Below are 20,106 nucleotides of genomic sequence, written 5' to 3'. Positions count from 1 at the left end.
GGGGGCCGGGCCGCTCCGGGGGAGGGGCTGCGGCCGCCCGGCCTCCTCCGCTATCCTAGCGGCGCGGGGCCGGCCAGAGAGCGCAGCGCAGCAGCAGCCGGAGCCGACGAGCGTGCGGAGCCGGCCATGGGCAAGTCAGGTGAGCCCACTGGGTCGGCGGAGTCGGGGTGCAGGGATGGCTCGGGAGCCCCGGGGCCTGGGATGCTCTCTGTCATCCTCCCGCGCGGCGGGCTGGATCCCCGGAGGAGGGGGGTGCCGCCGTTGCGCGAGGACAAGGCTCCCGGGGCGCTGCGGGACCCCGGGAGCAGGATGGAGCGGCGCACGGGGCGAAGCGCCAGGAGGCGCAGCGCGGGCAGTTTCCGGGGCAGCCAGGAAGCAGGGGTGGCCGTCGTGCCACCCGGGGAGAGGGAGGGAAGGCAAGACAGAGGGAGGGTCCCCCTGTCTGCGAGCCAGAGATTGCGTCAGGGAGGGCTTCCAGGCGCTGATGGGATTAGCGCTCGGCGTCCTGCCAAGGCGCGTCTTTTGCATTGTTTCAGGGCAGAGTTAGGAGTTGGAAAAAGCCACCAAACTGTGACAGCATCTCTCGCTGCAAAGTGGTGTGCTCCAATCGGCCTTCCTCAGGACACGTCGAGCATCCTTTTGTCGTTGTCCCATCGTTGTCCAGCGCCCCGTCTGTATGCCAGGCTGTCCGGTTCCACCCGTGTACGGACGCCCGCTTCCCCTTATCTCTAAACTTTGGAGGCTCATCCTCACCACTGTTGTCCCGAGTGAACTTTCTAAAATGCAGATGGTATCCTGTCACTCCCTAACACCTTCAGTTCCATTGTCTGCAGGGGGAAAAGTACACATGCTTCAGCCCCACCTTGGGTCCTCTGGGAGTTGGTCATCACACCTTATCTCCCCCTGCACTCACCGATCCTGAAGCTGGCACGCTGGTCCCTTCCCCTGGGCTCCCTTTCCCAGCACCCACTCTGCCTCTCTCACTTCTCTGAAGTTGAAAATCCTCCTGGTACTTCTAGGTTCAACTTCTGGGCTGGGAGCCCATCTCTGATTTCTATCCTCTGCCTCCCAGGGACGCTTCACCCAGTGTCTTCTTTGTTGTAGCCCTCCCAGCAGTCAGTTTGGGACTCTACCCAACCATAAACTTGTTTCCCACAGACACATCACTTCTGGTGGCCAGGAGCCATGTCTATCTCAACATAGTACCTGCTCACAGGAGGCTCTTAATGAATAGCTGTTGAACAGAGCTCAGAAGTCTTGATTCATGGGAAGTTGGGGTTGTTAGCCTCAGGTATGTGAGGCTGGGTCCCTTCTTGAATCTGTTCTCAAGATCTGGACTCATGAGGTACCAGTGCTGGGAGTAAGTGACTTTCCTTGGCATTGGTCTTAACCTGCCGTAACTGTACTGATAGATAGGTCTGGCTTTCAGCCCTGGCTCTGTTAATCACTTGCTGTGTGATCTTGAGCAAGGCTCTTTCCCTCTCTGTGCTTTGGTTTTCCCATCTATACAATGAGGGTGGCCCATATGATCCCCATGATTCTTCACAGTATGGAAAGGTGACACAAGGAGTTGTCATAAAGTTAAAGAACAGGATGGTAGGTGGTGATGGGGCAAGAGCATGGCAGATGTGAGTGCATTTTGAGAAGTCAACTTCTTTTTCTATAAACAGATAATCCACAAATTCTCTGAAGCTATATTTTAGTCAGTTGTTTCTGGTTTCTTCCCTAAGAAACAGTTTTCCCGAACTGCTAATATTCAGCTTTGAACCCATTCTTCTGTCTGTTCATCCATCTATCCATTCATCCCTCCCTCCTTTCTTACTTCCTTCTCTTCCTTCCTTTCTTCCCTCCATTTCACCGTCTGTCAGCTCTGTATCATGCTGTTGACCCCGTGCTGTGGAGGACATGGCCCCTGTCCTGAGGAGTGTTCATTTGAATTGTGAAATGAATCAAAGCTGATCGGGGGTGGGTGGAGGCGGATAGACAGGCACCACATGGCTCCAATGAGAGGTGGGAAGTGACTCAAGCCACAAGATAGGTGCAGGTGAAGACCAGTGGGAGTTCAAGGGAGGGAGAGATCTCCGTTGGCAAAGGGGCCCATTGAATGCTCCTGGAGGAGGTCGTCAAATCCAGACAGTCTTGGAAATTTGGACTTTATCCCAGAGACCTGGGATGCCATTGAAAGGCATTGATCTGAACGTGTGCCTGAGTGGAAGGTAGATCAGGTGGGGAGAGAGTGGAGGTAGAGGGTGAGGAGGAGGTTGCTGCAGTTACTCAGGCAAGAGATGACAGAGGCATCCAAGGGACTGGAGAGGAAGAGGGGATGGATTTTGGAGATGGTACCCTCAAGCAGACTTGGTGTCTATTGTGAATGAGAGGGAAGAGTCAGAGGTGTGTCTAGGTGCAAGATGGTCGTGACACCTTCCAGGACTAGAAATGCAGAGTCCAGCAGGTTTCAGAGAAGGGACTGTGGGAGAAGGCAGGTTAGAGCTGGTTCAGGCAGGTGTCACCATCCCTCCACACACACACACACACACACATTCCCAGGGACCTTTTAGGACGCTGGCTCAAGCCTCTCCCTCATAGCCATATGCATCTTATTGGTCTCCCCCAAAGACTGTAAGTCCTTTGTAAGTCCACTGTAAGACAGTGTCTGGCTCCCTTAAGCGTCTCTAAGAGAAAGTAACTTTTCTGGGTGACCCAGGCGCGATGGGCCTTCCTTCAGCACAGGCCATCAGACTGAGATCTGCGCTGCAGGGTCTGGAGCACTCACAGATGTGTAGCCACACAGGGTCTTTATGTGGTTCCATAAAGACCATCATAAGGAGCCAGTCCCTGCTGCTTCTGGGCCTCAGTTTCCTCATCACTGCATAGGAGCCAGTCTTTTAACCTTTAACCTCAGGTATACCCCAGAGCAGCTTGGGGTAATAGACCTTGTTGAAAAACTGTCATGCACCTGACACAGCTTCAATTCCAGGAGATGCTTGGCCCAGTGTTCAGAGACTTCCAGTCCATCTCCCAGCCCTGGTCTCCCTGCTGGACTTCAGTTTGCAACAAGTGTGATGAGGGCAGAGAAAGACAGTGGCCTTGGGCTCAGTGGAAATCTCTGATCCCTAGTAATAGTTATCAATTATTAAGCTCCTAGTGCGTACCAGGCTTGGAGCTAGGTATTTCATATATATATTAGCAACTTTTGTAACAGCCCTGCAAGGCAGTTATTATCTGTTATGTAGATTTATAGAGGTTGAATACCTTAGTGGACAACTTGGGGTTTAAACACAGCTCTCTGACTTCCAGCTGTGGACTTTCCCCCTCTACTACACTGACCACTTGCTACCTGCTCCCTGCCTGCTTCTCAGCCTGGAATCTGGCTCAATAGGGACTTCTACAGGCCCTCTGATTATCTCTAAGAATCTTAGTGTTCCCTCCTCCCACATTTCCCAACACCAGAGGCTATCAGAGCAGTAAGGATTTTAGGAACCAACTAGCCCAGGAATTTTCTACCAAGCAGGGCCCTGACACCTCTGCAGGACACCTCTGTGTGGGCCAGGTCAGTCTCAGCATTCAATTTCATCTGTTGATTTTATTGGGAAAAAAGAAAAGTTCAAAGAAAGGGTTTCCCTGCTTTGAAGATATTTTGAAAACCGCAGAGGTCATCCTTCCTTCTCACACAGTTGGGAAACTGAGGTCCAGAGGGGCAAGGACTTGTCCAGTGCTCAAGGCAGGCCTGAGTGGCCACAGGCAGGACTAGAGAATGGACACTGGCTGCCATGGCTTCTTCACTCTCCCAATGACAGCTGTCTAACAGCACAGGGGCAGCCTGGGGTGGGTGCTCTGGGACACCCTTCTTCCTGTAAGCAGTTGAGCAACTCTTCATTGACCATCATTGTTGCTTAGGGAGAGGAAATGTATGTAATATGGAAAGTATGTGAGATTTGGGGCAGGGGCGGGGTGAAGGGAGGACTCTTCTTAGATCTGGCTTGAATGTGATTCACTGTGTGAAATTTTGCAATCCACACGTACTCCCAAAAGACCGCAGTTTCCTCATCTGTAATGAGAAGTCTTCCATCCTAGTGGTGTCCCTTCCTAGTGCTGGTGTGAGGAGCTCATTCATTTGCTTCTTCACTCACTCATTTACTCAGCAAATACCCAAGCTCAGAGGCACTAAGAGAGGTTGTCAAAGACTGACTGAAATACCAGCAGCTCTGCTCCGATGCAAATCAGGGATGGGCAGTTTCTCCCAAAGCCAGAAGCTAAAGGGTCTCGGTCCAGTGCTAGTGACATAATCATAGTTGACCTTTCATAACTGTTCACTCTGTTCCAAAACTGTTCTAAAGCTTCATCATAGTTTAGTTCATTTAATTCTCACAATCCTGTGAGGTAGATACTGTTATCCCCACTTTTTATGTGGGGGAAATGAAGCAGAGAGTGATTAAGCAACTTGTCCAAGATCACACAGCTAGTAAAAGCCAGAGCTGGTCTTTACCTCTTGAATTTCTTGGAACCCAGGCTGAAAGAACAGGAGCTGCCCACCTGGAAGTCTTTCTTTTTTTCTTTCTTTTTATTTTTCCCCTCAACTTTTTATTCTTTCTTCCTGATAAACTAGCAAAACCAGTTTTACCCCAAAGGTGGGACCAGGTCACTTTCCAGTGTTAAAGAACAACATTCAACGGAGTAAATTTGAAGCTCTAATTGGCTTTAATAAGTGATTCATGGGGTTTCATTGCTTCTAGCAACTAGAAGGGCCCTCCAATGAGTTGTACAAAATGGAAAATTTTTATCGGCAGAAAGAAGGTGAGACTAAGGAAGTTAAAAGAGTGGATTGTTTTAGGCAGGGTCACCTTCCCTTAGGGAAAAGCAGGGGGTCTTATTGGGTAGTTTATCTCACTACTGTGATCAGGAAAATCAAAACTGATTGGCTTAAAATTCCACACTAGGAGAGGCTGGAACTGTAATTAATTAAGTCATTAGGTTTGGATTTGGTGAGGTGGCTTAGCAAAAGTGACTCCATTTTGGCCTGTTGTTTCTTTTCCTTCCTTCTTTTCTTTCTTTTTTTCTTCTTTCCTTCCTTCCTTCCTTTCTTCCTTCCTTCCTTCCTTTCCTCCCTCCCTCCCTCCCTCCCTCCCTCCCTCCCTCCTTCCCTCCCTCCCTTCCTCCCTTCTTTCCTTCTTTTCTTCTTTCTTTCCTTCTTCACCAACCTCTTGTTAAGGGGACAGAGGGGCCTGTCCACAACTTCTGCCCTGGCTTCTCACGGTCCTGGGCCTCTTTTGTGAGGCGTGTGGAGAGAAGTGAGGCAGGCTGGGCTCTGGGAGGCTTCAGAAGAGGACAGATGCCTAGGGAAGAGGCTGCCCTAGCCAACAGCCGGTGGGAGGAGGGGCACAGACCTTCTCTGAGTCCTTATTGGCATTTAGAAGCTCAGGCCCCAAAGGACCTTCAAGAGCCCCCAGTTCAGTCCCACCTAAGATGCCCGGCTGCATCCCCCTCCCTGGCAGAGACAGCCCAGCCCTGCCACCTTCCCTCAGCCACAGGGAGCCATGACTGGGCAGTTTCTTCCACCTTTCAGCAGCTCTGACCTTAAGCCCCCTGGGGCTTCTATTCCTTCAGCCCCTGATTTTCCTTTGGGGCCCCTCAGGCCCGTCCGTCCATAAGAAGCTCGGCACAGGAGGCTCTTGAGTAATCTTCGTTCTTTTCTTCCTTCCTCTTCTCTGCCCTCAGAAATTTGAAGGCAGGTGCCAACCTCACTGGGCCTGAACTTCCGCCTATGTCTGGTCAACCCTTTTGTCTCTCTGATTTTCTTTTGTCTCGAGATCCTTGGGGGTGGTTTGGGGTTAAAGACAGTGTGTCCCTCCTTGTGGGCCTACCCCTGGACCCATTGTGGGAACGTGGGCAGATTATTTCCCTTCCTGAGCCTCAGTTTCCTCATATAAAAACATGGGTATAGTAGTGGAAGCTCCCATAAAAGGTGGTGAAAAGTAAATGAGATCACGTACAGGCCCAGCAATGGTTGGCCAACATGCAGAAAAAGAACCTCCCTCATTGCAGGCTGGCACCCTGAGTCTCAAAGTACGCTCCAGTGAGGACATAATCCCGCCCCTCCCCATGGTGGGGTGGCTTAGAGGGCTCTCCCTGCCTAATTCAGGGATGGGTGAGTTTACTTTCCTTAAGTGTATCTTTGTTCTTGGGTTTTTCTACAGAAGGGTGGCTCTTGCTGGGTGTGGTCACCAGTGATATCTTGCCTCCCCAAGGCTGAGGCCCTGCCCAGAGCCACTTGGGCTGGGACTGGCTGCTGTGGCGGGAGAGGCCCCTTGAGCCTAGCTAGAGGTGTGGGGGTTGGGGGGTGGCCATGCTTCCCAGCAGGGGTGGGGAGAGACGCTCCCCTCCTGATTACCAAAACATTCTCCTGACCTCCTTCCTGGGAACCCTGGGCACCCAGCACTGACCCATCTGGGCACAATGCCTGGCTTCAGCTTCCAGGCACCAGGCTGAGGTTGAGCACAGGAACTTTCGCTTTTGTTTCTCTTTACTTCCCATTTTCTGGGAGTGCAGTGACCTAGTTTTTAGCAGCCTTGTATGTGCCTCTTTGCCAAGGAGATTGCAGGGCCTACAGCACAGGCCCAGTGCAACCTGGCCCCAGCACTCAGGGCTGGCTGCCTTTAAACTGGCTTTACCTTAGTTACCCACCCACTCCTTATCTCCACCTCCTCCCCACAGCCCTGGGATAAGTCAGATCCCATCCACCCTGGCCCTTTGCCTCCTCACCACCTCCTCCAGGAAGCCTTCCCCGATACACCAATGGTCACCCTTGCGAGTGCCACTCAGTCCCATGCATCTCCTGTGGTGTCCCATCATGGCCTTCCTGGGACATGGGATCTAGAAAGGATGTTAGTATGGGCTTCCCCATCTCTGCCTGTCGACCCAAACCTCCAAATCCTGGCATTCGACCCCATCCCCCCACATCCCCGCCCCGACCCACATTACTGTGACCAGACCTCATTGGACTGCCCTGCTGGGCCCCACAGCCCTCAAGGTCATTACCACTCACTCTTCAGTTTATCGGAAACCCCTGGACAGCTCGACCACCACTGACATGACCTGCAGTTACCTTCATCTACCCTGGGTCTGCATCTAGCCCCAAGCTCCTGAGGGCAAGTTCTGATCTTGTTCCCCTCATGTCCGCTCAGAAGCCCAACAGGATTTGATTTAAGGTTCGGGAGACATGGGGGATCTGGCTGAGGGAGGGCAAGAGGACTCCCTGCTGGGTCATCTCCTCAGCCTCTGGGGTGAAAAATGAGCAGAGGAGAAGGACAGCTGGTGAGTGTAACCTGGGACCGTGGAAGGAATAGGGCTTCTTTCCTTCTCCGGTTTACACTCTTCCTGTCCATGGCCAGGCCTCAGGGACAGGCTCCTGCCAGATAGGACTCACTCAGTTTCAGGGTCCTCTGTGGCCCTGACTCCTAACCCACCCAACTCACCCCCATTTCCACAGAGGGGAATACCCAGATTCCTAAGGCGGGCACTCCATGACTTCCCAATCTAAGCCTGGCTAACTGCTGTTCAGTTAGCCAGGCTTTGGGGCCTCAAATCAGGGGTCACCTTGTTCCTGATCCCCTAGACCATGTTCGGTTGTTTTTCAAGTTCCTGTTGCACCTGTGCTGGTCTCCACCTTGGCCATATCGCACTGCTTGCTATTGTCTGTTTACAGGCTGTTTCCCTTCTGGGTGTGAGCTCTTTGAAGACAGGGCGTGGCTGACATGTCTCTGCGCACCTAGCACAGAGTACGGGACCTAGCACAGAAGAGGTGCTCAGAGAGCAGATGGATGTATTGGGATTGGATGCTGCTGCTGGCTAGATGATAAATCCATGAATGGATAAATAGTGGAGAGATGGATGAAGGGTGTTGGATGGAAGGGTTTCCACTTCAGATCCAAGTTGATGTGACTTCTGTCCGCTATTGACCTTGCCTGGTCTTGGCTTCACCCGCCTATTCTCTCCCTAACCTCAGCCCCTTTCACCTTTCTGAAGTCATGACCCAGTTGGGCACAGGCTCTACCTCACCCCTTACAACTCTGGGCCCAGCTGATCAGCCTAACCCCACCCAACACTACCACCTACTTTTCCACACTCTCCCCTCATTCTGCTTCCCCAGTGCTGTCCTTCCCTGGTCCTCTTTTCTTCATCTGTCCCTCTGTCTTCTCAATTTCACCCGCCCAGTGTGGCCACCCCTCCACCTGACCCAGGTGTGTTGTCTCTGGGCTCCCACCCCAGCCCTTCCCAGTCTCCCCCGTACACCATAGATCCAGTCTGAGATATACAGCCTCCTTTAACATTTTCCTTCAGAAAGCCTGTCTTTCACTGGCCAGCCCCCCAGCATCTGCTTTGCACCCCTGGCCCATCCTCCACTCAACAGCCAGCAGGATCTCACCTGCTCATTCCCCTGCTTCCATCCAGTCAATTCCCACTGCCTTGACAAAGACCCAAATCCCCAGCATGGCCCATAAGACCCTGCGTAATCCATGTGGGTGCAGATGTGCAGAGACATGGAAGGCATACTCAGGGATATAGACAGGATGAGCAAAGGTCTGGAGCAGGGCATTACGGTTGTCCGTCTGGCTGGGGTACTAAAGGAGAGTCTGTCCCTGTGGCCTGAGGTCTGAGCTGGGTGTCGTGCCGAAGCTTAACATCAGACTTTTGGCGGGTATTTTCTCTGCACTGAGACATTCTCCATTTTGAAATCATTGCAGCTTCCAAGCAGTTTAATAATGAGGTCCTGAAGGCCCACAACGAGTACCGGCAGCAACATGGCGTCCCTCCACTGAAGCTCTGCAAGAAGCTCAACCAGGAGGCTCAGCAGTGAGTCCCCCCAGCCCCCAGGGTGACACAGGCCTTTCATGGTGCTGCTGCAGTCGGGGGGCCCTGGGTACCTGGAGGGACACGGGTTTGGGAGGCAGACATAGCCAGGCTTCAATAACCACTCTGCCACTTACCTAGACAGATAGATCCCTTTGTTCCTCTGAGCCTCAGATTTGCTCCTCTGTAAAATGGGGTGAATGGGGGGGCTCAGAAGTGATGCAGGTGTGATGCTCCTGATTTCCTCAGCAAGCCTAGGGGAGGAAGTGCGGCCACACCAGTTTAGGGCTCACACTTTGGGGCGTTTCTGGGCTGCACCCACTCTGAGAAAGCACCACGGTCTCTGACAGGTATTCGGAGGCCTTGGCCAGCACGAGGATCCTCAAGCACAGCCCAGAGTCCAGTCGCGGCCAGTGTGGAGAGAACCTGGCCTGGGCATCCTACGATCAGACAGGTGGGTCACTTTCCTGGCTCCCCTGCCCTCTGCCTGCGCTGGGCCTAGGACAGCCAACATTCAGGCCCCTTTGGCCCCAGTGCCTTTTGTGGTGTATCCATGTGGCAGCCACGGGTCCAGAGAAAGAAAGGAACCCCAGAGCTCTGCCTGCTCCAGGGCTGACTGCAGCTCATCACAAGGTCTCTGATGGCCGTCTCAGGGCCAGGTCTGTGTGCCAGGAACACAGAGATGAGTCAGACTGCCCAGACCCCCCATCGCGGCCATTCGCGGCCCCCCCCCCCCCGTTTTGGAAGAGCTCCCAGCTGAGAAGTGGGGTGGGGGAGACAGACCAGTTCTGTGCAGAGTCTCAGCTTGACCCGGCAGGCACTGAAGCATCCCCAGCTACAGAAGAATTTTACTTTTTGTCACTTTTTTTTTTTTTTTTTTTACACACTTAACTTTTTTCATCAGAAAAGCGCAATAGAGCCTTTTCCGTGTTGGAAAAAATAATGGGAACGACAATTCCACATCCAAGGTTGCAGCCTGGAGTGGTGATCTCACCACACTGACCAGACATTCTTGAGCTGCCTGGCTCTGACAGCCCAGTTGTGGCTTTTTAGGAAAAATGTTGAAGAGGCTACCTCCCCTTCTGAAGCTTTCTTCAAACCCCAGCGGGAGAATGACTCACCCTCCCTGGCCTCACATTCCTGGGAGCTCCCCGGGGAGACCCAAGGGCCCTCTTGTTTCTCCAGCTCTGTGGCCCTCCAGAGAAGTGTGCACATGCCCTGAGGAAGGCAGGAGGCAGAAGCCTGCAGCTGCCTCCCCAGGCCTGGTTTTGGGCCTGGTGAGCCCCAGGGAGAAGGCAGAAGGATGGGAAGGAGCTGGCAGGAGACGTGGTTCCAACCTGGCCTTGCACTGGCTCCCTGTGGAGCTTTGAGCAAGTCTCTATCCTCTTTGGACCAAGTTTCCCCATCCACATAGAGAGGGGGTTGGGTAGGTGGTCTCTAAGGCACTGGTTCCCCACCCTGGCTGCACATTGAGATCTTTTGTGGTGCTTTTTAAAAATACCAGTGGCAGAGATGCCACTACAATCAGTCTGTGTCAGGCCCCAGGCATCAGCCACTTTTAAATGCTCCGGGGGGGGGGGGGGGGGGGCAGTGTGTAGCCACTGCTATGGCCTTGCCATTCAAGGTGTTGTCTGCAGACCAGCAGCAGCATCTGAGAACTTGTTAGAAATGCAGACTCATAGGCTCCACCCTAAACCTACTGAAATCAGAATCTGCATTTTAACAAGAGCACCAGGTGATTTGTGCACACACTGAAGTTTGAGACTTACTGCCCTGAGGTCAGTAACTCCCAGGGAAATGCTGTGGGTTTCTCCTATCAACACCTGCTGGGCCAGTGGATGCTCCAGGTGAGGACCCTTTTGCCTGCGATGGAGACCGTAGCCCACCAGGCCTTTCCTCCTGTGGATATTTCAGGAGCCAGAATTGGGGTGGGATGAGAACAGAGTCTTCATGAAACTCAAAGCATCGTTAGAAGCCCTTGGAGTATGTTGCATTCAACCCTCTTGTGCAGTGGCCCAGAAACGGGAAGGCCTTGCCTAGTATTACACAGAGTTAGTGTGGCAGGGTGCGGACACAGATGCAGGCGACCCCACACCAGGGCTCTTCTCAACCTCCAGCAAGGCCCTCTCTTCAGCCTGGGTGTGCTCGTGGGCAGAAGTCCCTATTTCAGCTCGTTGGTACTTTATCAGCTATTTAATTGTGGGATGGGTGATGTGGGGTTAATGGGAAAATATGGAAGAAATAGGGAGTGGGTTGATTTTGCTGCTGAGTTTTAAACAGTGTATTTTCAATACAGGAAAGGAGGTGGCTGATAGATGGTATAGTGAAATCAAGAACTACAACTTCCAGCAGCCTGGCTTCACCTCTGGGACTGGTAAGTGACAGGGTCACACCAGTGGCCTTGCTCTGGGTAGAGTTGCAGTTTGAGTGTCTGATTTCAGAGAGGAACTAACGCTCTGAAAATCAATCATGTCCCTTCTGTTTTACCTCTTCCATATTTTTCTGGTTTGACTTTGCCTAAAGGGTAAAACTTTCTTACATGCACACACACCTAAGAGCTTCTGAGCTGCTGATTCCTGCCCCACCAGTTCCAAGTTCTGGAGGCTGTGGATATTAAAAGCTGCTGAGTGCTTCTTTCCAGAAGTGGTGACTCAGCACTTTTAACCAGTCATCCTACCTCTAGTTTTGCTCCCCTCCAAAACAGCCAGCTCTCCAGCAGCGAGAATATTCTAAAACCCTCTCTGCCCATGTTGCTCTCTTGATTAAACTGCCAGTGGGTCCTGGGGCCGTCAGGAAAAGGGCCAAGCCACTCGCTCTTCTCTTGGTTTTAATTCCCTCCTTCTTCACACCCCCACATCCTTCCTGCCTCGTGCCCCACGTCTCGGCCTCCTGGGCATTCTCCCTTCACCTTTGTGCTGGAGTTTGTGGTTCAGATGAGCTTGGAATGCAGAAAGTCTGGAGCTAGTCTCAGCCCTATTAGTTTTGTGAACTTGGGCCACCTTCCTGTCCTTCCCTGTCCCCTAAAGAGAAGGACAGGGTGGTAGTCACTACGGGACATTCTGAGAGCTTGTGTTCAGATGCAGGGAGGAGCTGGCTGTGGGACTGCCCAGTCTTTCTCTAGGCCTCTACGGTGAGCACTAAACTCCTTTATCTTACTTACTAAAGACCCAGGCAGCCATCTGAGCGCTGGGCTCCCTCTTGCCCATCACCAGGCCTTACCAGGCTCCTGTCTTTCCTCAGAACCTACTCAGGTCCACCTGGGGCCCAGGATGGGTTGGAAGGGGCTGTGAGTTTCTCTGACCAGAGGCACGAGGGAAACTGAAAAAGGGGTTCTCTCCATACCCTCACCCCTCTACCCCACCCCATCCTACCCATGGGTGGAGCCACATATGGCCTCCCACCCTTGCCAGGGTTCTTCGGAAACAGGAAGTGACATGTTCTCAGAACACTTCACTGTTTCCTGTGGTTTTATGCTCACCCTTTGGGGCAGAGTTTCTTGCAACCGTGTGGGCAGGACTGTGAAGTAGAGGTAGCAGCATCTACTGAGGTGCTTCTCCCCTCAGCACTCAGGCCTGGAAGAAGGGAGCTGCTGTCAGGGCCCTGAGGGAGAATTGATGGTTCTGTGGCAATTAAATTTGAGGGATATGGGAGGGAATAGTAACAACCTCCTACCAGTGATTAAGGATGTGTAGGCAAAACCTGGTGTCCTTTTCATCAGTGTCCAGAAAACATTTGATGTTATAGTGTCTGGATCTGCTTCCTCCTGTGCGCAATATTTCATGAGCACTTGGACATGTAACAGAGCAAGTTATTAGCTTTGCTCCTGTGCCAGGCCATTGGACAGTTACAAAGCGCCTCCCCACCCACGACCACGTGAGCCTTGCAACACCATTTGAAAGTAGGGCTCCATTCCACCCATTTTGCAGAGGTGGACACAGGCCCAGAAAGAGGAAGCTTTATACCTTCTATCCTCAATCCGATGCTCTTTTCATGGCCCCTGCTCCAAGGCAGGAATCTTCCAAGTGTCAGAGCTGGGAATGGGACTCAGCTTTCCATGATCACTGACCGCCTGTCTCACCCGTTGCCCCACATCTCCCACCCCTAAGGAGGAAAACCCCAGAGCAACTAGCCCGTATGCTGGTGGGCAATGCCTGGTGACAAACAGAGCCCAATCCTAAAATAGGAGCACAGATTTGGATGGAGTTATAATTGGGGCTTGCAAGACCCTTAATGATCCTCAGGCCCACACCAGCACCTCAGCCTCCCCCAGAGCTGTACCATTATTCAGGGGTCCCTGGACCTCAGCCCATGGTGTAGGTGAAAGGGTCTTTGAAATATCCTATAATCTCTCCCCACGCACCTCAGCCCACCGTCAGCATCTTATGTGCTAAGTGGAGGGAACTGGTTTCTTTGTTATATTTTATTTCAATTCCTTTGTTATATTCTGTTTTAATGAGTAGGTTTGTTTGTTTATTCTGAATTAGTAATACTTTTGCATGACGTGGAATTTGCAAGCTATATAAGGTGAAAAGTCTTCCTTCCATCTCTGGCCTTCGGGACTTTCCCTCCCAACCTATGATAGTAGTTTCTTATGTATCATTCTAAGGTTGTTCTGAGTTTATACTAGCATTTGTGTAAATATGTTCTTTTTTTCCCTTTTTTATACTCTGGTGTCAGATACATGCCATGTTTTTCACTTGCTTTCTTCACACAGCAGATTGGCAGAGATTGTTCCATATCAATACAAAACGAGCTTTCTCATTCTTTCTTACTGTTGCACATTATTCCCTCACAAAAATATACTATAATTTATATAATGTGGTTTTCAAATGTATATTCTAGGGGGTTTGGGTCCATAGCAGGAAAGAGGATGTGATCCATTTAGGAAAAAAAGAAAAAGGAAGCTGTTAGTAATTTAGAGTTAGAAACCAGTGTGTATCTGATGGTTGCTAAGGAAGTCGTGTCCTTTAATTCATCGGTAAATACCCATACTTTATTATCTCTGTGCAGACAGAAACCTCCCCAACTAGAAGAAAGATTACTTAGGTTCATCTGTTTGAAAAGGCTTCCACAGGCATTCATGCTGCTGACGCTCATGTTGTATCCGTAATCATATTTTTGGCAACCAGTGGGTAAATGACAGCTCTTCCTTTTCTGGGTGACAGAAAGAATGGTGGGTCAATGGCCAAAGCATGTGGTCTTTTGAGAGAAATTGCTTATATGAAAAAGGATTTGAGCCTTAAGGAAAACACAGCCTATAGAAGCAGTGACACTTGGTAAAGCTGCTGAAAGCCTGGAACTGTGACTCAAAAGCATAAAGACCAAGGGTAAATTGGTAAAAAGTGTTTCTATTCCAAGGTGAAAATCAGAGTTTTTAAGCAATGGTTAACACAAACTTAAGGATAAGTTGGTAAAGATGCCTAATTGTACTTAAGATTTGTTTTAATTCTTGCTTTGATTGTATCACACCAACTTTACTGATTAGTGTTCACATTTGGTTATTTTCAGAAAAAAAAATCATTTTTTTGGATGTAGACAAAGAAATAAGCTATACCTAAAATTTAAAAATTATAAAAATGGAGTTCAACTGTAAGGGAAAAACACAATTTAATCAATGAACATTTATTCAGTCCTTACCCCATATGAGACACATGGGAGATATCAACTTTCTCTTCTCTGAAGGACTGGAAAAGTGTGGATACCAGACTGTCTTTCCTTCTTTTTTCTTTTCTTTGTTTTTCCTTTCCTTTCCCTTCCCTTCCCTTCCCTTCCTTCCTTCCTTCCTTCCTTCCTTCCTTCCTTCCTTCCTTCCTTCCTCCCTTCCTAATTTTGTGGTAAAATATACTTAACATAAAATTTACCATTTTAACCATTTTTAAGTGTATAGTTCAATGGGACTAAAACTACATTCACATTGTTGTGCAGCCATCACCACTATCCACGTCCAGAACTTCTTACTCATCCCAAATGGAAACTCTGAACCCATGAAACAACTGCCATCCCTTCCTACCCCCCACCCTAAGCCCTACTAACTACTATTCTACTTTATGTCTCTATGAATTTATATAGGTACCTTATATAAGTGGAGTCGTGCAATAGTTATCCTTTTGTGTCTGGCTTATTTCACTTAGCATAATGTGCTCAAGGTTCATCTATGTTGTAGCATATGCTAGAATTTTATTTTTAAGGCTTAATAATATTTCATTGTATTTATCTATAAGATTTTATTTATTCCTCCATTGATGGACATTTTGGGTTTTTCCCCTTTTGGCTATTGTGAATAATGCTGCTATGATCATTGGTGTATAAATACCTAAGTTCCTGCTTTTAACTATTTATATCCTTAGAAGTGGATATATACTTAGAAATGGAATTATGATAATTCTATGTTTAACTTTTTGAGGAACTACCCTACTGCCTTCCACAGCAGCTGCACCATTTTACATTCTCATCAGCAATACACAAGGGTTCCAATTTCTCCACATCCTCACAAACCTTTGGATTTTTTTTTTAAAGTAATGTCCATCCTAATGGGTACAAAGTGGTTACCCTCTTTCTTTCTTAACCACTGTATGGGAAACTTAGCTTCTCTGATCATGATTGTTCTCCTTCCTTCTTCCCTCTGTCTCTTTCTTTTTCATCAGACATTTTTTGAGCATCTGCCGTGTGCTAAACCCAGTGCTAAACACTGGGGATTTAGTGGTTGATAAAATAGATGTGGTCCCTGCCCTCCAGGAGGAAACATAATTTCTTCAGTGTTGTTTTAGCAAAGTAATGCCATCCTGTGACATGGAAGTAAATATCCCATCGACCTGTCAAAGGATCTCTGTGAGTCCTCAACAGTAAAGGTGGGAGAGATGAACTCCCAACTTTTACTCCCAGGAAATGAGAAGAATTTATGGTCATTTAGCAGAGTACCCTTACACCATCAGCTCTTTGACCCCAAAGTGGAAGGGAGGTGGAAGCTAAGCCATGTTAACAGCTTGAAAGGACCGATGAGTAAGGGGAAGGCAGCCTTAAGCAGTGGGAGACTGATGCTGAGACGCTTCAGCGTGTCACAGAAGTGTCTGGAGGGTCAGGCAGTAGTTTGAGAAGGAACTGAGCTGCTTGGCTCAGAACAGAGGGGACTGAAGGAGGCTCCACCTGACCAAGGCCTCAAAGAGCTCAGAACATGATAGAAGGCCTACACTTCCAGCCAGGGCAAAACCTGAGTCCAGGATAGTTCTTCCATGTGCCTTTCACTCATTCATTTACTCATTCATTCCATTCATTCAGTGAAAGTTTATTTTACATTTTTCATGTGCCAGGCTGTGCCAGGGTACTGGATATCCTTTGGTGAATAGAACAATTTGATCTTTACACATATGGGGCTCACAGCCTAGTGAAGGAGCCAAACAATAAGCAAGTAAATGAATCATTGCAAATGGTACGAATATTAATACTATGAAGGGAAGAAGCAGATAAGACTAACTTGGGAAGGAGGTGTTCAGGAAATAAGAGTGACTGTGAAAGACTTCTCTGAAACTAACATAAAATAATATTGAATGTCAATTGTAACTGAAAAAAACAAATAATTTAAAAAAGAAAGAAAGGCTTCTTTGAACAAGTGACATTAAGTCCGAGGCCTAAGGGACAAGAAGATGTTGGTCATCTGAAGAGCATTCCACACAGTGGCTCGTGTGTGCAAGGGCTCCATGGTGGGAAATACCATGAGGTTTTCCTGGGATTTTCAAGGAATGGAAAGGAGGCCGCTGGGGCCAAAACATTCACTTTCATTCTAGGTGCAATTGGAACCAATCAGAGGATTTTAAAGTAGAGAAGCCAACAGATACAATTTAGTCTCAGAACGATCACCCTGTCTACTTAAGCAGAAAGTGAATTAGAAGAAGCTAAGGTGAAAGCTGGGAATCAGTCAAGCTATTGCAGTGGCCCATGTGAGAAAAGTTTGTGGTTGGGACCAAAGTTTTCAGAGTGGATGGACTTGAAATGTATTTTGGAGTTAGATTCATCAGAATTGAATGATGGTTTGTTGTGGAGAAATGAGGTAGAGGGAGGAATACGGACCAACTCCCTAGGATTGCGTGCATGGATAGAGGTGCCGTTAATGGAAATGGGAGGGTAGGGAGAGGAGTAACTCTGGGCGGACCAAAATCAAGAGTGAGTTTAAATTTGAAATGCTGTGAGTCATCCAAGTGGAAATGTCAAGTAAGTAGTTGTGTCTGAAGCACAGAGGAGAGATTTGGGCTGGAGAAATAAATCTGGGAGCCAGGGAAAGATGAAATTGCCTAAAGAGTGCAGTAAGAAAAGAGAGCCCAGAACTGAGCCTTGGGACATGCAGGTCTTCCAACGTTTACAAGTGAGATCAAGAGGAGAAGGAAGAGGCAGTGAGATGGGAGGAATGCCAAGAGAGGTGGGATCATGGAAACCAAAAGAGGAGAGTGCTTTTAAAAGGGGCGGAGTCAACCCTATTACATGTTCCTGAGATGTCAAGTAAGATGAAGACAAAAAGTAACGATTGGAGAGGAGCTTGGAGATCATTGGTGACTTTGAAGAGTGCAGTTGGAGGGGGAGTGTCGGTGGCAGATGCCAGGTAGGGCAGCATCCTCACTGTTGGGGCCACTGGGCTTTGTCATGATCTCTGGGAGACCAGGAAACTTTGGGGCATCAGAAAGTGGTGAGGTGAGTAGTCTCTGTGGCTGACTAAGGAGGACCTAAAGCTATAGAAAATTAGGCAGTCGGTATGTTCTGTGTCTCCTTCCTTTGATTGGTGTCTGTGAAGATCAAGCTTTCCCAAGCCTGGCAAGGTGGTGCAGGAGCTCAAGAATCCTTTGAAACATCCTTCTCCAGGCTCTGCTAACTAACCTGTTTCCCTTTCCCCCTGTCTGCTTCCCTGCAGGACACTTCACGGCCATGGTGTGGAAGAACACAAAGAAGATGGGCGTGGGGAAGGCATCTGCAAGTGATGGGTCCTCCTTCGTTGTGGCCAGATACTTCCCAGCAGGGAATGTCGTCAACCAGGGCTTCTTCGAAGAAAATGTCCTGCCTCCAAAGAAGTAACTTGTCAAATGTAATGGGAAGGTGGCAGACTTAAGAACGTGCCTATGAAGTGCCTAGAACAACAAAAACACAGTTGTGTGTCTGTTCCTTGTGGGTGTGTTCCTTGTGTCCCTTGCACACACACTTGGATATACTGTTATGTGTGACCTCATTCTTATCAAAGGAATGAGCATATGAAGCCTTTACCCTGATGCTTCCCCAGACCACATTATTTGGACTTTGGGGGGAAAAATCAATTTTTAAACTTTTTAGGTTATTTTTTAAGCAGACTTCTTTTGTACTTTATAATATCCATCACTGGACTTTTTGTATTCCAAAAGTTTGCAGTACTGAGAAGTTCAATTTCTGTGATATGCATGGTAATCTACTTGTGGATATTTAAGACTATTAAACCCTCATTTAAATGTGACATAAAACACAACTTTAAACAGCCCTCATCAGAAACCTGGTGTAGGCAGGGGCTCCATTTCACAGAATTACTGAGATTTCTCAGTTATAAGATGTGATGTCATCTACATGCCTCCTGAAATTCTCTAATGGGATTGCCAAAGAACAAATGGAAAGAAAGCTTTACTTCCTTGCATTTTTCTACCTTTAAATAGCAAAGTACCACTACCACCACCACCCTTTCCCTGCCCTCCATCTTTTTTGTTAAAACTCCCTGGCATAGCAGAGCTCAATATGTATACCCCGTGATATCTGGGGGATTGAGCCAGGCCTGAAACTCACCCCTCCCCCACCGCTGCTAGGTGGCCCAGGGCCTGTTCTGGAAGAGAGCCCCTCACACTGCCTGGGCTCTTGGCCAAGCGGCCTTGGATGGATGAAGTCAGTGAGTGTAGGGGTGAGGGTGAGCTCACGCAGGCCCCCAGAGGAAGCCCTCCAGCCTCTGCCCTCCCCCTGACACACAGGGTGGGAGCCCAGGCTGTTCCTGGCAGCTGTGGCTGCAGCTGTGCAGCTGTAGCCTCCTGGAATGTGTGACAGGCCCAAATGTTCCTGGGAAATAGCCCATGCGGGGGCTTAGAGTCACTAATTTGATTCTGTGTTTTGGCTCAAACTGCATAAAGTTCCCCTGAAAAACAATTTCACATGAATCACGTGGGACGGACCAACCCCAGTGCCAAGCTGAGTATCCCTGAAACCATGGCATCTCCAGGTGGTAAGATAGCAGGGACAGGGGGGGGGGCGGGGGTTGTACCTGCTTAAAGACGAGCCTGAGCAGGCCAAACTCTGAAACATGCTCCTGAAGGTTTATGTTGCACTGTGAACGCCGTCTTATGCTGTGCCCTTCATTTTACCCAGGGATATTGACTAAGAACAATAAAATGTTTTTCTTTTGTGTAATATCTTCCTCCCCTGTGATTCATACCCAATTCTTTATTGGTCACTAAGGTAATCCATAACTCTGAGTTCCTGTCTTAGGTAACTCAAGCTTCTGAATACCTTCTTCTTGTCCCCTGTAGGCTGTGCTCATTAGGCAGCCATGTTTTAAACTATGTGACCTACTACCACACAGCTGATTGGACTAGAGTGGACATGAACCAGGAATTTGTGCTGAGAATCATGGAGAGAATTTACCAATGGAACTGAAAAAAATTAAGTATGCCATGAGTTTGACTTAGGGCCATGGCAAGCCAAACCTATATGTTAGCCAAGTTATAAGTTGGAAGTACTGTATATTGACGTGAAAAAGGCAGTTAGAGGTACAAAAGAGTTGGAAATACTGAAAGACTGTTCTGACTTTTCTAATTCCAGGCCAGATCTGTGGATCTTTAAAACACACACCTCATTTTCTTCAGAGCTTCCCAATAAATTTATATATATATCTGATGGTCCCCAGAAGGTTAGAATATTAGGGTCCCCTCCCCTAGGGAATCTCCATGAACAAAAAATGCTGAGCTAGGCAGAACACTGAGGATAGGTGAGGGCCTTAGGCTGAGGCCTTTTTCTGGCCCTATCTGGGCAGCCACCATGAGCAACAGGGACTCAATAACCAGTCAGTGAACTTTCTGGTGGCTCCGAGGGACACACACACACACAACCAGTTGGTGGATGCTGGCATGCAGCCAGCCTCTTCAGGCTGGAGTCTTGTTTCCTCAGTTAGCTGAAATAAGGAAAAAGCTGACCAGGGGAGCTTTCCAGGCCAAAGAAAAGCTACACAATACAGCTAGTTGAGCAGGTGGGCACTAATCTCACTTCTTTAAT

General features: G+C 49.0%; 1 protein-coding gene across 3 annotated transcripts; it reads left to right on the top strand.

Moving 5' to 3' along the window:
* Positions 1-7: 7 nt before the first annotated feature.
* Positions 8-17,991, top strand: GLIPR2 (GLI pathogenesis related 2). Of its 3 annotated transcripts, none has more exons than XM_019729092.3 (5): positions 8-139; positions 8,742-8,850; positions 9,198-9,301; positions 11,144-11,221; positions 17,744-17,991. In XM_019729092.3, exons 1-5 carry the CDS (start codon positions 127-129, stop codon positions 17,902-17,904), a joined length of 465 nt encoding a protein of 154 aa, XP_019584651.1. In that variant the 5' UTR covers positions 8-126; the 3' UTR covers positions 17,905-17,991. The 3 variants fall into 3 exon arrangements, with proteins under 3 accessions (XP_019584651.1, XP_019584652.1, XP_019584650.1); XM_019729091.3 differs by lacking the exon at positions 8-139 and adding an exon at positions 6,043-6,145; XM_019729093.3 differs by lacking the exons at positions 9,198-9,301; positions 11,144-11,221 and having other exon boundaries at positions 17,744-17,946.
* Positions 17,992-20,106: the final 2,115 nt, after the last annotated feature.

Source organism: Rhinolophus sinicus, chromosome 16, assembly GCF_057876585.1.
Source record: "Rhinolophus sinicus isolate RSI-liver-muscle chromosome 16, RSI-T2T, whole genome shotgun sequence".
NCBI classification, from domain to species: domain Eukaryota; kingdom Metazoa; phylum Chordata; class Mammalia; order Chiroptera; family Rhinolophidae; genus Rhinolophus; species Rhinolophus sinicus.
This window is presented reverse-complemented; position numbering and strand designations above follow the sequence as displayed.